The following is an 18,557-nucleotide window of genomic DNA, read 5'->3' as shown; positions in this document are numbered from 1 at the left end:
TCTAATCTAATCCAATTAAAAACAACGTATGACAACAACCAAACAAATTTTGAGTGGATATCAGCTTGGCTTTGTTTGATTTGATTTAGATCCATTCAATTTTTTATTTTTTTTTTAGAATTTGCTAAAGAAAAGAAAGAATTAATTATCGTATTCACATTTAATACTCAGTCAAATTCGGCTATCGTAAAAAAGGTTGATCTGCAGAGTACCACTCTGTTCAAATGGGATATTATATCTGATATTCTAGATTAAAACATAGACGATTATCGACCAGTTGTTTTGTCTACCTTGATGTGTATTCTACATAAATTATATATAATTGAGTCAAAATGCCAGGCGTTGGGTGTGGCCCTGTAATGTGCATGCTTATCGGGCGGTCGCTTTGTTTTATTCCCCATTACCCTAACTGTCAAAGACGATGGACAGCACGTTGGAGTCGGTTATGCTCACGTTACGTCCCTCCTTGTTCATGCCACCATTCAGATCTTCCCAATATTTCATGCCTACTCTTATTTTGGTCAGACAGCCAAACTCGGTCTATTTAAATATCATTTCTTTAACATGAATTACATGGACCGGCTTAATAAAGCCCTTTTTCAGATTAAAAGGTTTTTTACTTGAATCTATAACTATAAATATAACACAATTTAATATGATTATAGTACAATCGTAAATATATATCTGAATAACTGTAAAATAAAATCAAATTAAAAACTAAAATCAATCCATCAAAAACCGGTCAAATGTCAATTTTATACCTTTTAGTCCTACATCCGCAAACCCAAAAATTTTAAAAGAAAACCCAAACATGACATTTAACGCATAAACCTTAGCACTCAAGGTCACAAAGCCTCATTCATTGTCAACACTGCCAATGCCTCATTTACGCGCATCATAAACTTTAATTAAGCCATGCATGTTAAAAGAGGTACAGGGAGACACTTTAAAGACAAGTGTGCCAGATCAGATAAAACCAATTACGCTTCCTGCCGTTCTAATAGCGACATCTCACCAAAACAACTTTTGAAGTAACATGTTGAGTAACAGTGCAAAGTAAAACCAGGCGTTCCATTCTATTTCTACTAACAATTTATGGTTGTTTAAAACATCACAAGCTTCATATCACAATTCAAGTAAAATATATATATGTATTTTACATGTCTCTCTCTCAGCCAAAAATTGACAAAAACATGAAAAGGGCCTACTTCCTAGCAAATATTTTTTACCTTCTCAAATGTAACCTATCACCTTTTTAAGTAGAACAGCATCAAATGTAACCTATTACCTTTCTAAGTAGAACAGCATCCTCTCTTAGTGTTTCCTGATGTATCAGTGACATTAATGGTAGTTCCTTGGCCGGGAATTGCGGTACTAGCAGCTGCTTCCTGGGCTGCCAATGCCTTTTTGCTTATGATATGGTAGATCTCAGTCAATATAGTTTGGAATGCCTTCTCAATGTTGGTTGCTTCCAGCGCTGATGTCTCAAGAAATGAAAGACCTTCCCTCTCAGCCAGAGCTTGACCATCCTCCTCGGTAACAGCTCTGAGATGATTCAAGTCGGATTTATTTCCAGCCATCATGATGACAATGTTAGAATCTGCATGGTCCCTCAATTCACGAAGCCACCTTTGAACATTATCAAAGGTTTGCCTCTTCGTTATGTCATAGACCATAAGTGCACCAACAGCCCCTCTGTAGTAAGCACTGGTGATGGCTCGATATCTTTCCTGACCTGCCGTATCCCAAATCTGTGCCTTGACAGTCTTTCCCTCTACCTATATCAGCAAAAACAATATAAATTCATTGCAAAATACAAACAACAATTTACCAATCTGCACCAACATGATTGCTAATTAACAAAGAACCCAAAGAAGGTTCTAATAAATCTGACATGACAGGCTGGAAAACACAGGAAAATGATGTTTTTTTCTCTGAGTCAAATGCTCAATCATGTAATGAGCCAATAAAAGCAACCATATACTCCCTGCCAGTGTAAATGAGAATAAAGCGATATAAAAACAGCCTGGAGTAGTACAATAATGGAGAGTGGAAAAATTGCAAACGACAGACAAGTCGTTTGCTTGTTTTTTCACTAACAAAAGCCTTCTCATCCTTCCAACTTTGTTGCTCCAGTAAATAAAAGATTTTGCTTGCGAGGGCACTCTTTAAGATTACTATAAATAGTAATATCTCAACCTATGTATTGAAAATGATGAATGAAGACAAGCACTTCATTTAATACAATACTCATTACTATATAATATATTAACAATCCTTAAAGAGTGGCCCAATGACCCTTGTTACTTTGTTAGCAAAACCCATAACTAAAATAGTTGAAACATGTAAAAAGACTCTTTGTATTGATCAACTTTTCAACACATCTTACATCTACAATTTGTTCCTAAAAACAGAAATGGAATCCCTCAACTCAACCGTATGATTTAAGACTTTCACAGTAAAAGAACGACATAAAGCACCTTTGATGAGCATCATTATCCAGATATCTTTTCTCTTAACATTCAAAATGAACTTCCAAGTTAAAATCACAGTGTAGGATAAGGCAATCGGAATCATCACGCGATATTTATTGAGATGATTTTTTATTTACTGAATATACAATTAAGTGAACATAAGATTTCACAATCAACTTAATCATGCAAAAATTTACGAAACTAAATCAGATCAGAAGTATTCAAGCACACTTCAAAATATCAAAGCTGAAGATACTTTTCAAGAGCTATTCATTTTTAGCAAAAGAAAAGAACAGAAACTAAAAAACATACATGAAGATGAATAAACATGGAGTCGATTAAATAGATGAAAAACCTGGAGGGTTCTAGTAGCGAACTCGACGCCGATAGTGGATTTAGATTCCAAACAAAACTCGTTTCTGGTGAACCTAGAGAGAATATTCGTTTTTCCAACTCCAGAATCGCCTATCAACACGATCTTGAAAAGGTAATCGTACTCGTGATCTACTCTATGCGCCATTTTACCCTCTTTTTCTCTATGTTCTTTATCTCTTCTCTCTCAAACCTGGAAGATCCATAAAATTCAATCAATCCCACACAAAAAGTAAACGAATAATAGAGAGATAGATCTTGAAACGATTAAACTTACCCGAAGCGGATATATCGAGAAGAGAAGATTATCAATGTGAAAAACAGATAATTTTAGAGGATTTATTGTAATAAAATTTTAGGTGGAAAAAAAGAGAGAGAGAGAGACTGAAAAAAATGGAAAAAGTGTAATCAAATGAGAGGAGACGGAAAAACCAATGACGAGTGGAGAGAGGTGGAAAGGGGTGCCAGGGGCTTTGATTTTGATGATTTTTCTATAAAATAATAGGTCAATTTCTGTTATTAGACCCTTTACTTTGTGTAAATTGTGAATTTAGTACCTGTATTTTAATTTGATCAATTTTAATCCTTATATTTTTCAAAATTTGAAACTTTAAATCTATTTGATTAAATTTATGTCATTAGTCCTATATTATCTGTAAAGTTATAGATTTAACTCACATTCATCAATTGAATCATTTTTAGTGGTTATATTTTTTAATTTCAAAATTTTAGTCTTAATACAAACGGCAACCATTAAATTTATTAACTAGTTCTTTTGTGAACAACATGTAAAATTAATAGTAAGACATAAATAACAAGGGCGAAGGTAGAAAATATTTTTAGGAGTCGAAAATAAATATAAAATTATATGATAGTAAAATATAATTTTACTATTTGAATAGCTTATATTTTTATAATTTTTAAAGAACTAAATTAATTTTTATTATTTTTAAGGGTAAAATATAATTTTACCTCTACTAAATTAAAATTTTAAAAATTAAAAAGTTTAAATGAAAATTTTTCCTATAAATTTTAGGGGTTAGAACACCTATCAATCCCTGACTACTTCCTGTATAATAATATATTTTTTAAATTTAATATTTATTATTTGATTATAATTAAAATTTTCAAATTCTAAAAATATATTGAAAATGAACAAATTGAATGTAATAATACACAATTTACGCAAAGTGCGCAGAATTTGACAAAATATAATATGTTATTGAGGTTTTCGCGTCCTCTTTTTCCTTTTAAATTTTGGGGTGAAAACGGTGCCGCTTGAGTGGTAATTTTGTAAATTAAAAAGAAAAAAGAAAAGATAAACTTGGAAGGACAAAAATGAATATTACGAGGCTGGTTGGCTGATTGATTTGCTGTGATGGTGGATGTAGCACTTGGCAATATCAGCTAAGCACGTCTCTCTTCCTTCAATGTGCAATCCGGTCATTGAAAAAAAGCGAAAAGCAACTCAGCATGGTACCGTAATATATTAGATATAGTAGTCGGCACAAATTTTAGACCCTTTTATGTTTTTTAATAAATTTTATATACTTAAATAATGTTTAAATTATAAATATTTCAGTAAATTATACATTTAAATGATTATTATAAATTCTAAAATATAAATATGTATAGAGTTTAAATTTCTTAACATTCTTTTATTGCAGATAAAAATATAATTTTATCAATATTATTAGATCTGAGAGTGCTAAATTATAACGAGAGCTATTTTTATTTGTAATCAATCAATTTCATTGTACTTCATTTTCCGTTTTTGAGTTAAAATATATATTTGAAAGCATTTACTCAAACACTTTGTATGCATTGCTTTCTTGTAGTTTTTTTGTTCAATTCAAGTTTCATTCTCTTTTGAATTGTTTTCGTTTTATTTTCAATGCATTAGAGAATTTTTATAATAATTCTTATATTTTCAAGAGTTAAGCGGATTTAAAACATTTTTAACATTATTTTATTTTTAAACTATGTTTTAATTTTTAAATTTTATCATGATTTGAAAATTAATTTTATAATTAACATGTTTCAATATATTAGTTGTATTTTATATTTTTAAAATTTGCGTTTAACTTTTTATATTTATTAATTATATTTTTAAAGAAATTTTGAATGGTTATTGTTAAGAAACCTAGTGAATTGTATATAAATTTTTTAATTGCTAAAGTTATTATATTGTTATTTTAAAATTATTACGTTAAAAATAATAGTAATATTAAATATTTTTACAATACTTTAAAATTTGCAAGTCTCAATTATTTTAAGTTAATAAATATATAATTTTTTATGGCATAAATATATAACTATTAAATATGTTGTTATAAAAAAATCATAGTATTAAGCAAATAGATCATGACAAAAAAATTTGAAAATTTAATAATTATTTAAATTCCATATATTATTTCCAAATTTAAAATAAATATAATGTGTATGTATGTAAATGGTAACACAAATTTGTAATATTATTGGTTAAGAGATAAATAAGGAAACGACTTTTGTTATGGGCTATGATGCAAATCTCGTGACTATCGTATACAATGTATTCCATGGAAGTTTATAATTGAAATTGGAATCATTTAGTTGACAAGAACTAACATGATTTCAATAACTGATAAAGAAGCTTGGGTGGCCCAAACCAACTGATCCGTTGCTTTGAGAGATTAAAGGCTCATTTATAAAGTATGACCAAGTCAAAGATATACAATTTTGGAGATAACTTATAACTTTAGAAGATACAATAAATGTAATCTTAGAGATATGATTTGTAGATAACTTTTAATCTTAGCAGTTGATGTAATTTAATCTTAGTTTTGGGAGAGTTCAACTATAAATAGAGAGCATTCCCCTCACTTGTAAATTATCCATTGTATCTTAAATTCTTAAGAGAAATAGAATTCCGAAAAACATTCTCTCAAACTCTCTCCTGTGTTCTTAGCTTTTTCTGTGACTTTGTTCTTATATTTCATATTCATTTATATTTATTATTCGTTTGTGTCTTAAAGGAATTATGTTGAATCGTCAATTGTTGAGAGTGAAATTGACTTATACAATTTTTGAGTGAAGAAACTGCACAAGGCCACATGAATTGCATGAGAAAAATCTATGTCAGTGAAACTATCACCTTCATAAATTTTGAACCTCGTTTTAATTAATTTAATATATTAATATTAAATTAAAATTTAAAATGTAACTTATTATTTTTGAAAATTGCTAGGATTTCTTAATTATTTTACGTGTGTAAAATTTTAAATGAAATATAATTTTTTAAAAATTAAATGTTTTGAGAAACTTAAATTTTAACAACAAACTGATTAAATCCTTAAAAGACTTTTTACATGTTGAAAAGTCATCGCCTAAATCAATTTTTTGTATAATACATACGTGGAAGGTTTATAATAAAACAAACTTGAATATGGAAATTAAAATTTAGACATTGCTGTAAATTAAGCTATTTTAATTAACTAAATATTTTTGAAATATATAGGTTTTATATATCTAACATATAGTACAAATAAAAGGTAATATGATCATCTATAATTTGTTACTTGTTTTAAAGCAATATGACCATACATTTTTTTATCATTAAAAGCAAGCTTTTGGGTATAGGTAGAACTCGGCTGAGTTGGGTAGTGGAAAGGTTTAAGGAAAAATGTAGGAGTAAAAAATAGGTTTGGATAAAATAAATGAGGTCCATTTTTTAAGTGAATTTGGTTTCAAGTAAGTAATTTTTTTTTCTCGGGCTCTGCCCGTATTTGTAAAAAAAAACATGCTATTTTTTACTCCTGTTTTTACTATTTTGTTATTGTGTTGGTTTCGTTTTGTTATTATATTACTATTATTTTATTATTATTGTTTGGATATTATATAACTATTATTTTATTATTAAATTTGTTACTATTTTATATGTATTTACTTGTTAAGTTGTATCTATGTTAGTATTATTCTAAGTATAAATAATTTTTTTAATTTATTTCTAATTTGTTGAGAAACATTTATTTCAATGTTTTTAGTGTATTTGATGTGTTATATATATATTTTTAAAAATTTGTTTTTATATAAAAAATGTAACGCCCCCACGCCCGAAACCGTCACCGGAGTCAAGCTTGAGGTGTTACTAAACTTGTCTTACCTTTTAAACAACTCTAAATCACTTATTTTAATTTTCGGAATAAACTGTTTTTCTGCGTCATGGTTGCTTAAAAATTCATTTCCCAAGTTTCAAAACTCGAAATTAAGATCCGTAAATTTTTCCTGAAACTAGACTCATATATCTGTCTATTAATTTTTTTCTAGAATTTTTTGACTTAGTCAATTAGTACAGTTTATTAGTTAAAGTTATCCCTGTTTCAGAATTCGACTACACTGGCCTCTACTTACTACGAACCACTTTTCTCTCTGTACAAAATTCATATGACTATACCGTTTGTTTCTATTAAAACTAGATTCAATAAGAATTCTAAACATATAAAGTACACCACCTAATTATTTTTGTAAAATTTATGGTGAATTTCTAAAGTTAGAACAGGGGATCCAGAAATAGCTCTGGCCCTATTTCACTAAAACCCAGATATCTTATAAAATACAAAACCTTTACCTGTTTTGCTTATTCCATATGAAAATAGACACAATGAGCTTTAATTTCATATATTATTCACCATCAACCCATGTCCCTACAATTTCTTGTGATTTTTCAAAATCACGATATTTCCGATACTTGAATCTGTTTTTAAGTTACTTTCACATTTTTCATAGTTTTCATGTGATAGTTACTACTTAATCATACATACTATTAAACATGTATATCATCAGCCATTCTATTAGTTAATCACTAGAAAGTATTTACACATCATTCATTGATCATATCATATTAAAAGAGACCAAGTTCCTATACATGCCATACACAAAAGCTAAACGCTTAACTATACCAATGTGGTTTCTTCGATAGTGTAATCGGTCTCGACGTTTCCTTCGATCCCGAGTGGCTTGATAAAACTATAAGAAAAAGAAAATAAAGAGAGTAAGCACTAGGCTTAGTAAGCTTACAAGCAAATAAATTACAACATTCAACATGTTGAATAAATATACATAATGTCACCTAGCCTCAAAACTTCCTTTACTTCTCATTTTCTACCTTCTTCTTTACTCACTTACCTTCTTTCTTACGACCTTTCACTATTCATAAATATAATCTACCTTCCTTTTTGCTGATAATTCACTGTAATTTAACATGTACAATGACCCGTTGAACCACTCGGAATACTAAGGATACTAGGGTCGTTCTCGCTCATCAATATCTCGCCAATGCCATGTCTTCGACATGGACTTACAAGAATTATTCCTGTCTCCAATGCCATATATATATCTAATATGGGCTTATATGGCTCATTCCTGTCTCCAAAGCCATATATTTGATATGGACTTATATGGCTCATTTCTGTCCTGTCCTGTCCTGTCAACCCCAATATCCTAACATTCCTAAGGTTCAAACGGGGCTTCCTGATGCTTTTTTTTTGTCACTTCGCCTTTAATTCGACTTTAAATATTCTAAAAAAAATAAGTATATAAATGTTGGAAATTGACAATAATAATGTAAATAAAAGAATATTGCATTTATTTAATGTAAACTTACATTGATACAAAATGTGACTAAACCTTACAATTTAGTCCTTTACTTTTTCTTTTCCTCGTTCTTCTTTGGATTCTTGATCTATAATATAAAATATTTCTACTCATTAGCATTTATTTGATTTCTATTTCACTTCACAATTTATGCTGTTCAAATTTTGAAATTGCACTTTTACCCCAAAATGTACAGTTTTTACAATTTAGTCCCTGCTCAATTCACCCATCAATTGAACTAATTTTTTTCTCAATTAACACTTTTATTTTATCATTATAAAATATTTCACAACCTTTGATATTCTGAATTTCAACACCAACATCTAATTCACAATTTTGCTCACAATTAGGTCCTAAATACCATTTTCTATCAAAATGACTTAATAAAACAACCTTAATATGAAATTAGAACTTCAATTTCATAATAATTCATCATAAACTGCCCTTACTCAGCCAGGGTAACTTCCAATTTCACCCACCAAATCAAAAACTAATGAATTAGATGATTGGACCTAATTATAAAAGTCACAAAAACATAAAAATTACTAAGAAATAGTAAAAATTGAACTTACATGGTGCAAAAAATATGAAAAACCAGCATAGGAGACCTGATACGGCGTTTCTGGCTGAGAAAGATGAAGAAATGTCTAGATTTTCAATTACATCATTTTTTTAACTATTAACTTTTATGCTAATTCCAATTTTGACCCTTGGTCACATTGTTTTCTTGCTTATTTCATACCCAAACCGTCCAACCATTAACCTTTGGGTCTAATTGCTCTTTAAATCTATCTTTTTAAATACTTAAGATATTTACTCACAATTTAACAAATTTTGAGCTATTTTCAGTTTAGTCCTTTTTAATTAATTAGCTATCCAAACATTAAAATTTTCTAACGAAACTTTAATACTAACTCAATGACACTCCATAAATATTTATAAAAATATTTATAGCTCGATTTTCAAATTCGAGGTCTCGATACCTCGTTTTTGACCCGTTTGACCTAATAAATTATTTTAATTCACTAATTTCACCATTTCACAAATTCTTCTAAATTCTTACTTGACTCATAAATATTAAGTTACTATCTTGTTCAATCTTATTTTTCCGATTTAGTGATCTCAAATCACCATTTTCGACACCACTGAAAATTAGGCCGTTACATTCTATCTCGAATTTGTGGTTTCGCAACCACTGTTCCGTTTAGGCCCTATTTCGGGATGTTACAAAAAATAATAATATAACAAAATTTTAATACAGGTGGGCTGAATCGAACTCAGGTTTTAGCATTTTTATCTAGGTCAAGTTTAAGTAAAATGTAAGCCCACTTTTCGTCTCGAGTCAGGCTTGAACCTAAAAAACGAGCCTAAAATTCTATTGAGACTTGTTCTGATCTATGATCACCTCTAGATATAAGGATAAATAAAAATAAAGATATTGATATAAAATACAATATTATGCTTATTTTAAAAAATTGATTTAATAGTGCTTGTAACTTAATGTATAATACAATAAAAATATTGCATATGAGTGAATTATTGTAGGAATAATTATAACGTACTATTGTTTTTGTAAAAATGTACCTAAAAGATATTAATATAATACAAATATTTAAAATGCGAAGCAAAATATGGTTTGAGTATAATAAACATATGTTTAATTAAATTAGAATATGTATAAAACTTATAAATTTTAAGCTAATTATAAATAAATTATTGTTAAGTAAATAAAACTGAAATATAATTTAATTTTAAAATCATTATATAAAAACGAATGAAAATAATAATTAAATTACATTGGTTATTATGTAAATTAATAATAACCAAGATGTTGCTAGAAATGTCTCATGTAGTGGGTTTTTTATTCCCTTGGGCCGTGCAACTATCGGCCCTTCCTCTTCAACTGAAGTAGGTTTCAGGGTCAGTAAAAGCCACATGTTTAGGGGCAGGTTTAACCAAGTGAAAGCCCAATTTTTTTATTCATTTCTTTCTTAGTTAGTTGAGTTGTTCATGGGTTGGGCCGGACAGTTAATTCGAAAAATGAGATGATTTAAGTAAAAATATAAATCCAAAATTGGGTTTGAGAAAAAAATAAGACCTATTTAGAAAATGGGTTAGGTCTCGATAAAGTTTTCGGCTCAGGCTTGGTCCGACTCAACCCAAATTTGCAATAAAAAAAATCATGTTGTTTTGCCACTTTTTATCATTGTTTTGTTATTATTTTATTATTATGTTGATACTATTTTATTGTAATATTTGGTATTGTATAACACTTGTTTTATTATTAATTTTGCTACTATTTTAGAGGTGTTTGCTTGTTAAATTACACTTATCTTAATGTTATTTAAATAAGTATAAAAACTTTTTAATTTACTTTCATTTTGTTAGAGAAACATTTGTTTTAATATTTTTAGTATATTTGGTGTATTATATTTTTAAAAAAATTACATAAAAATATAAAATTAAATAAAAATTAATAAAAGTAGGTCGAGCCAGATTTTGGAAAAACTTAGGTCTAAAATTTTGTCAAGGACTGGCCCGACCTGAACCATTGACAACTCTATGATAGTGTAGTTGGGATAAATACCAAAACTGTACATGGACTAAGGTTTAATGTGCAATTGTATACATGAACTTTGATTTTATCTAATTTTATATATGAAATTTTGATTTGATTCAATTCTTGTATACACAATTATTGATATAACATTATTTTATGTTCATATATTGTATATATAAATAATTATATTTATCCAATATAAAAATAAATTGATGTTTATTTCTTTAAATGTATATGATTAAATCAAAATTAATGGTTCAAGTATACATTTGAACCAGAATTAAAGTTTCATGTGTATAATTGAACCAAAATAAAATTCGTGTATACAATTACACATTAAATCAAAGTTCATTTATAATTTTGAGATTCATCCCTACCGTAGTTCCAAAAATATCAATTTATTTCTTTCTATTTTTTCTTCACTGAAAACCCCTAAATTAACCCTAGCCGTCTTCTCCGTTGTACTCAAATGGTCCTTTTCGACAAATACAACTGTCAAAGATTCTGCTCCGTCTCCCTTTTCTCCATTGTTTACATGTGACACCACATATTGGTTAATAGTATCATATCAGTACAAACCACATATTGGTTAATAGTATCATATCAATACAAACTAACGATATTAATGTGGAAGTGTCAACTTAATTGACAGAATATGAATTCAGTAGCTAACTAAATTCAAAAAAATTTTAGAGAACAACTAGGTACAAATGGACAATTCTAGGGACTAGATTATATAATTGATTTAATATAAAATTTGATTTCATATGTATTAGAACTGAATTCCAAAGTTGAATGGATTCATGTAATTGAAACAAGATAAAACCATTCCAGCTAAGTCTTGAATCAATTATCTTTTTTATTAGTACAACTTAAACCCGATTATGGTATAGCAGATTATAAATCATGTTTGGACATTTCAAAACCAATGTGTTCAAATCTGTTGAAGTTCAGCAAACAAGTAGAATTAGGCTAAAATTTGGCAATTTTGTCAAATTCACATGAATGGCAAAAATGAGTACAGATACCAGAAAGGAGTATACCAAATCTCAATGATTTGTGTGCTTTTAATGGATTTTATTTCATAAATCTCAATTAACGTAGTAATTGATATTCTTTAATTATATTATAGGAAGTAGACATTTTACAGATGACAAAAAGTCGAAGAAATGATTTGTTTTTAAGGAAACTAATCAAATTATGCTTTATTTGAAGATTCACAAGGGATTGCTAGATGTTGTAATTCATGAAATTTATTTACTTATATGAAAGAACATTGAATTACTTAATTAGCCCTAAATTTCTCTCCAAAATAAATTGATAGAGAAAATCCGGGATATTTGATACTGGATCATGTGTTGAACCCCATATAAGAAGCACCAACTTGTCTGCATACACTGCAAATATACCAATGGCCAGTTACAGGTTTCAGCTGTTTCTAAACATTTCCTTCTTCCTTATACTTGCGATTGGCCAATCGTCCATAGCAGCAGCTAATGATGATAGAAAGGCAAGTGTTGTGTTTGTGACTTAACAACGGGTAATAAATATGATGATACTGTCTGTGATTTTATTTGATTAAGATAATGATCGATGCAGGCTTACATTGTTTATATGGGATCGGCTCCTGAGGGGGAATATCTTGCAACTTCCAGGCAACGAACTATGCTTCAAAAAGTTATCAGGGGAAGGTAACCTTTTATTATCATTATTTATTTATGGATTTAGAGATGAATCTTAACTCTTACTTGATCATATTCTTTCGAAATATATGTAGTTCTGTGGAAGAATCCATGATCAGAAGTTACAGAAAGAGTTTGAATGGGTTTGCTGCCAAGCTCACTGATGAGGAAGTAGAAGAACTGGCCAGTACGTGTTGCAATGTGTTTTTCAAACTGCTGTTATAAATGATGATTATTGTTGTAATTGAGTGTAATGAGACCTGTTTAATTTAAAATTATAATATTATATGTGCAGACATGAAGGGAGTAGTCTCTATTATTCCTAATCGAATTTATCACCCTCGGACAACGAGGTCATGGGATTTTATGGGTTTTAGTAATACTGTTAGACGCAATCCCACCGTTGAGAGCAATGTTATTATTGGTGTCATTGACAGTGGGATCTGGCCTGAGCTACCAAGCTTCAGTGATGAAGGTTTTGGTCCCCCTCCGAAGAAATGGAAGGGTGTTTGCAGAGGCGGCAAAAACTTCACTTGTAACAAGTACATTACCTTCAGATTTTTCTTACTTTATTTATTGATAGTTTCATATGTTGATGAATAATTTGATATATAAATTGTCTTACTCGACATGGTTTCTGCTACAGCAAGGTCATCGGTGCTCGGTTTTACAAGTCAGTGGCATCTGCTGATGAGTCTGCAAGAGATAATTCGGGTCATGGTACCCATACAGCGTCAACAGCAGCCGGGAATGTGGTAAAGGATGTTAGCTTTTTCGGACTTGCGCAAGGTACAGCAAGAGGAGGGGTTCCTTCTGCAAGGATTGCTGCATACAAAGTTTGCCATAAAAAAGGGTGTGAATCAGTGGATATCCTTGCAGCTTTCGATGATGCTATCGCTGATGGTGTTGATATTTTATCAGTGTCACTAGGATCAGCTGAATCAACAGAATTCTTTGATGATGTCATCGCCATTGGTTCTTTTCATGCAATGGAGAAAGGAATACTTACTCTGAATTCTGCAGGCAATAATGGTGTAGCAGGACCACTTGGGGTTGAAAGTGTTGCTCCTTGGATGGTTGCTGTTGCAGCAAGTACCACGGACCGTAGATTATCCACCAAAGTTGTTCTCGGGAATGGCAAGACCTTAAATGTAAGCAGCATCTTAAACTCAGCCTCTTGCTCATCAATACTTTCATGCTCTTTCATAAGCTTTATAACATAATCTTTGATCCAACAGGGGTTTTCAGTTAATCCCGATACTTTCAATGGAAAAAAGTTGCCTTTACTTTATGGACGTGAAGTTTCAAGTATCTGCTCTGAAGATGATGCTAGGTTTGCGCAATTTAACAAAATATGTTTAATTTCGTTTGTTCCAATAAACAATAATCAGTGAATTAACCAAAAATATTTAACTTTCCTTGCAGGTTGTGCAGCGAATCATGTGTGGACAGTAAACTAGTTAAAGGAAAGATTGTTTTGTGTGATAATACCGGAAGTGATTCTGTAGTTTATAGTGCTGGTGCTGCAGGGTCAATTGTTCTAGATGACCTACCTGTGTCTTTTATTACACCATTGCCTTCTCCTTCTTTAAACGCTAGAGACTATGATTTGCTCTTGTCCTACAAGAATTCAACCAAGTATGTTGTATGCTAAAGTTTAATTTTTCAGTGTGGCTAGCAACCTTCCAGGATTGTTTGAATGACTTTGTTTCTATATCCTATGTTTTAGGAACCCTGTTGCAGAAATATTGAGAAGTGAATCCATTAAAGAATCGTATTCTCCGGTGGTTGCTCAATTCTCCTCACTTGGGCCTAATTTTATTGCACCTGATATTCTCAAGGTATACAATTTTTAATTCGCATTTCTAATAAAGTTGAAGAATTGAAACTTTTTAATATTACGTATCTTATACCGATCTTTATTTTCTACAGCCGGATATAACAGCTCCAGGAGCCGAAATTTTAGCAGCCTATTCGCCAGTCTCATCACCTAGTGGTTCACCTGTAGATAAAAGGCGAGTAAAATATAGTATATTGTCAGGAACCTCAATGGCTTGCCCTCATGTTGCTGGTATAGCCGCATATGTTAAAACATTTCACCCAGATTGGTCTCCCTCAGCCATCAAATCTGCTCTCATGACTACTGGTATATAAATTTTGTATATCCATGGTTTAAACAAATCAATATTCATGTCTGACCATTTTTTTCTTTGTTGTTAGCGTGGGCAATGGATAGAACCAAAAACCCAGATGGTGAAATATCTTATGGATCGGGGCATGTCAACCCTGTAAGAGCCATCGTTCCAGGACTTGTATACGAAACTTCCAAGGAAGATTACATAAAACTGATGTGCAGTTTGGGATACACTCGAGATAATATAAAGCAAATTTCAGGAGAGATTAGTGCTTGCCCTGTGAAATCTAAAAATGTTCCACCAAGGGATATGAATTATCCTTCATTGGCAGCTTCAGTCCCTGCCGTCAAGTCTTTTACCGTTAGTTTTCGTAGAACTGTCAAGAATGTTGGCCTTCCAAACTCTATTTACAGGGTTCAAATCTCTCCAAACCCAAAACTTAAAGTTGAAGTGGTGCCTAAGGTTTTGGCTTTCAAGGCACTGAAAGAGACCAAAACCTTTACTGTTACTGTTAGTGGTGGAGGTTTATCAGCAAAGTCTATGGAGTCTACTACATTGGTCTGGTCGGATGGGACACATATTGTTAGAAGTCCAATTGTTGTACATACATATCCTAGTATTAAGTCTAGTTAATTCTTTGTTTAGATTGTCATCTTTTTTGTTCTCTAATGGCATTGTAATAAGGATTCCTTCACGGATTGCGTAATGTATTTGCATTTTATTATGTCATAAGTCTATAAAATATTTTTCCGTCTATATAATATTCTGTTATTTTATTATGTATATATTACCTAATTACTTATATCACAACTATGTATAATCCCTAAGCTTTCATTTTTTAATAAAAAGTATAAATATGAGTAGAATACTGGGTTTGTATCTGCCTTCCAAAAATTGAGTAGCGTAACATAATTATTAATAAATTATAGGATAAATTAAAATATTTGCAAAAGGTATAAACTATGATAACACCATTAACTTAGTAGGCCTTACTAAAATTTTTTTGAGTGATGATGTCAGTGTGATATATTCATCTAACACATAGGGAATAAGTGACTAAATTTTAAAAAAATTTAAAGTTAAAGGACTAAATTGGTGAACAGTCCTTAACCTTAGGTCCTGACCTGGGTAGAAAAAACATTTAAGGATCAAAATGAGAAAAACGGAATTAAATTTAAGGACTAAAAGATGTATTAAGCCAAAGGAAGTGAAGTTATTTCTTGTTCCGTACATAAAACCCACGTGCTTGGACTTGGGAGTATTGTTCTTCTCCTAAACCCTTCACATTCCCGTATTCTACCGGCTCCAATGGCAACTCGCGCCTTTTCAAAATCGAAGTTCCCAATTTTAACGTCAATCCTCCTTCAAAACCTCACGAAAAACAGTACTACGAGGTCCCCGTTTCTTGTAAAACCTGAAATTCCACCTGTACAACCCGATATCCATAAACCCATTTCAGGGTTTAAGCTATATCATGATGGGAGACCGAGAGGTCCCCTTTGGAAAGGCAAAAAGCTGATAGGGAAAGAAGCCCTTTTTGTAATATTGGGTTTAAAGAGATTTAAGGATGATGAAGATAAAGTTCTGAAATTTATCAAAACCCATGTTTTAAGGCTATTGAAGATGGATTTGATTGCTGTTCTTTCAGAGCTTGAACGTCAGGAGGAGACTTCTCTGGCTGTAAAGGTGCTCCTTACATTTTCACTTCCATTAATTCTTTTAATTTTCTCTTATTTGGGTTTTTATGGACTCTTGCATTCTTCGTTTTTCTCTGAGTTAGAGTGAAATGAGATTGCTTTTATTTTGTTTGATCAAATGCTCGAGAGAGATTTTTAATTTTTCTTGGTGAACATTGAATTTCCGGCCCATTATCGAGAAAACCCTAATGCCTTTTTGCACTGAAATTATATAATTCCTTTTTCAGACACTAATATATATAGTTTTTGAGCGTGAGAATGGGTGTTTTTATTGTTACATACACAGAGTACTTAACCGGGTTTTCTCCTTAGTGAATTAGATAAAATTGCTTCTGAATTATAATATCATCTGCTTGATATTTTGTATCTTGCTGCATTTTCAGGTTTTTGAGGTGATTCAAAAGCAAGACTGGTACAAACCTGACGTCTATTTGTATAAGGACTTGATTATTGCATTAGCGAAATGCAGGAAAATGGATGAAGCAATGAAGTTATGGGAATCTATGAGAAAGGAAAATCTGTTCCCTGATTCTCAGACATACACCGAGATCATTAGGGGCTTCCTGAGGGATGGTTCTCCTGCCGATGCAATGAACATATATGAGGATATGATAAAATCTCCGGATCCACCAGAGGAGTTGCCATTCAGGATTTTACTAAAGGGGCTTCTGCCACATCCTCTTTTGAGGAACAAAGTTAAGAAAGATTTTGAGGAGCTCTTTCCAGAAAAGCATGCTTATGATCCTCCAGAAGAAATTTTTGGCAGATGTTGAGGTTTGCATAGGGACCCTTGCTCTTTCTAGTTTTTGTGTTTTCTTTCTTTCATTTCAATTTTTAAAGAAATAACAGTAATAATTGGTGACGACGAATTGACATTTTTTAGGGTAGTTTGGTTAATAATTCATTAAGAAAGCTTTGTATGCAAGCAGCTAACTTAACCATGTCAACTCTGAAACTATCAACTTTTTCTTACCAGGATGTTGACAGCAGCTATTACTTCTGTTGAACCAGTGCTTCTTGTGCACTCAAATGTGTTACTTATTAGGTGATCTATGCATATGATGTGTCCTAGTGCTTGACTGAATGGATCTTCTAGGATCATTGCAATCTTTATCTGTTTTTGTGAGAACCAATAGTTTTTGTTAGTTCAGTGTTATTAATTAATCACTTGATGCAACTAAACTAATCATTTGGAAAAGAACTGGTAATGCAGTTCTCCATTTGACAAATGCACTGGGTTACACTAATCTATTATATGACGTGTTTTTCTATTATTCAATGTTCATTGGTTTCAGGGCTTCAAATGAGTGATCTTGATCGCATAGGGTTGATAGAAACTCGTACGGTGAAGACAGCAATGCTTTACAAGGAGGAAGAAAAGAATGAGTTACTCCATTGAAGAAGAAGATTTTATAGTGGAGATAATTTCCTGTTCGGAGATAGCATGGTCGACATGTCTGTGTCATTAAGGAGTTCTCCCATCTTAAGACTGCGGCGTACCTTAGAACATGTCTTGGACTCATTCACGTTAAAGTTTGCCCTTGATTTATTGCTAGGTGCACATGGAAGATGGATAACATTTGCTGGGCTTATTCTTGAGACCTAACAGTTGCTGTATAATGTCCTCTTCATGTTATAATGGTGACAATGTTTATATTTACATTATAACTCGTATTATAAATTTGTTTGATGGTCATGCTATGTTAGGTGTTTTCACTATTTTTTGTGTTATGTTTGCATTATGTTATCATGTCGTTATCCTCTAGCAGGTTGCCTAAACAATGATAGCCAATTGGCCATATTGCTGTAAGATCGATAAATAAATAATTAAAGAGTTTGCTTTTTAAGGAAGGAGATGAAAGGAAAAAGAGGATGAGATACTCGAACTATTGTTGAAAGTTTGAAACCTTCATCAAGGAAAAAAGTTGTTTGTTTCAAGCTAATACATTTGGGTGCAAGAAGAATTTTGATTATTCTTGGTGAACCTGATTCTGCTTATTATTTCT

At 31.2% G+C, this 18,557-nt stretch overlaps 3 protein-coding genes across 3 annotated transcripts; 2 read left to right on the top strand and 1 right to left on the bottom strand.

The window, feature by feature from the left end:
• Positions 1 to 1,092: 1,092 nt before the first annotated feature.
• On the bottom strand, positions 1,093 to 3,334 carry LOC108486910 (ras-related protein Rab11C). The gene is made up of 3 exons (XM_017791070.2): positions 3,124 to 3,334; positions 2,830 to 3,039; positions 1,093 to 1,778 (listed from the first exon to the last, which is right to left on the bottom strand). The coding sequence occupies exons 2-3, from the start codon at positions 2,992 to 2,994 to the stop codon at positions 1,293 to 1,295; spliced, it is 651 nt and encodes a 216-aa protein (XP_017646559.1). The 5' UTR covers positions 2,995 to 3,039; positions 3,124 to 3,334; the 3' UTR covers positions 1,093 to 1,292.
• Positions 3,335 to 12,140: 8,806 nt separating this feature from the next.
• On the top strand, positions 12,141 to 15,598 carry LOC108488844 (subtilisin-like protease SBT4.13). Its single transcript, XM_017793127.2, has 10 exons — positions 12,141 to 12,547; positions 12,637 to 12,728; positions 12,815 to 12,906; positions 13,015 to 13,261; positions 13,366 to 13,870; positions 13,958 to 14,052; positions 14,145 to 14,357; positions 14,449 to 14,560; positions 14,652 to 14,865; positions 14,940 to 15,598. Exons 1-10 carry the CDS (start codon positions 12,449 to 12,451, stop codon positions 15,485 to 15,487), a joined length of 2,217 nt encoding a protein of 738 aa, XP_017648616.2. The 5' UTR covers positions 12,141 to 12,448; the 3' UTR covers positions 15,488 to 15,598.
• A 474-nt stretch (positions 15,599 to 16,072) lies between these two features.
• LOC108487381 (protein THYLAKOID ASSEMBLY 8-like, chloroplastic) lies at positions 16,073 to 18,402 on the top strand. Its single transcript, XM_017791709.2, has 3 exons — positions 16,073 to 16,540; positions 16,935 to 17,325; positions 17,847 to 18,402. The coding sequence occupies exons 1-2, from the start codon at positions 16,163 to 16,165 to the stop codon at positions 17,322 to 17,324; spliced, it is 768 nt and encodes a 255-aa protein (XP_017647198.1). The 5' UTR covers positions 16,073 to 16,162; the 3' UTR covers position 17,325; positions 17,847 to 18,402.
• The last annotated feature ends 155 nt before the right edge of the window (positions 18,403 to 18,557 follow it).

Source organism: Gossypium arboreum, chromosome 5 (genome assembly GCF_025698485.1).
Source record: "Gossypium arboreum isolate Shixiya-1 chromosome 5, ASM2569848v2, whole genome shotgun sequence".
Taxonomy (NCBI): Eukaryota; Viridiplantae; Streptophyta; class Magnoliopsida; order Malvales; family Malvaceae; genus Gossypium; species Gossypium arboreum.
Note: the sequence above shows the minus strand (reverse complement) of the source record. Positions and strands in the feature narration are given on the sequence as shown.

Excerpts from the sequence above, each read along its gene's own strand:
- LOC108486910 (XM_017791070.2), bottom strand. The coding sequence starts at position 2,994 with ATGGCGCATAGAGTAGATCACGAGTACGATTACCTTTTCAAGATCGTG. Across the intron at positions 1,779-2,829 it reads TCGCTACTAGAACCCTCCAG|GTAGAGGGAAAGACTGTCAA; the intron begins GTTTTTCATCTA and ends TTGCTGATATAG.
- LOC108488844 (XM_017793127.2), top strand. The coding sequence starts at position 12,449 with ATGGCCAGTTACAGGTTTCAGCTGTTTCTAAACATTTCCTTCTTCCTT. Across the intron at positions 13,871-13,957 it reads GGAATGGCAAGACCTTAAAT|GGGTTTTCAGTTAATCCCGA; the intron begins GTAAGCAGCATC and ends TTGATCCAACAG. Across the intron at positions 14,053-14,144 it reads TGCTCTGAAGATGATGCTAG|GTTGTGCAGCGAATCATGTG; the intron begins GTTTGCGCAATT and ends CTTTCCTTGCAG.
- LOC108487381 (XM_017791709.2), top strand. The coding sequence starts at position 16,163 with ATGGCAACTCGCGCCTTTTCAAAATCGAAGTTCCCAATTTTAACGTCA. Across the intron at positions 16,541-16,934 it reads AGACTTCTCTGGCTGTAAAG|GTTTTTGAGGTGATTCAAAA; the intron begins GTGCTCCTTACA and ends CTGCATTTTCAG.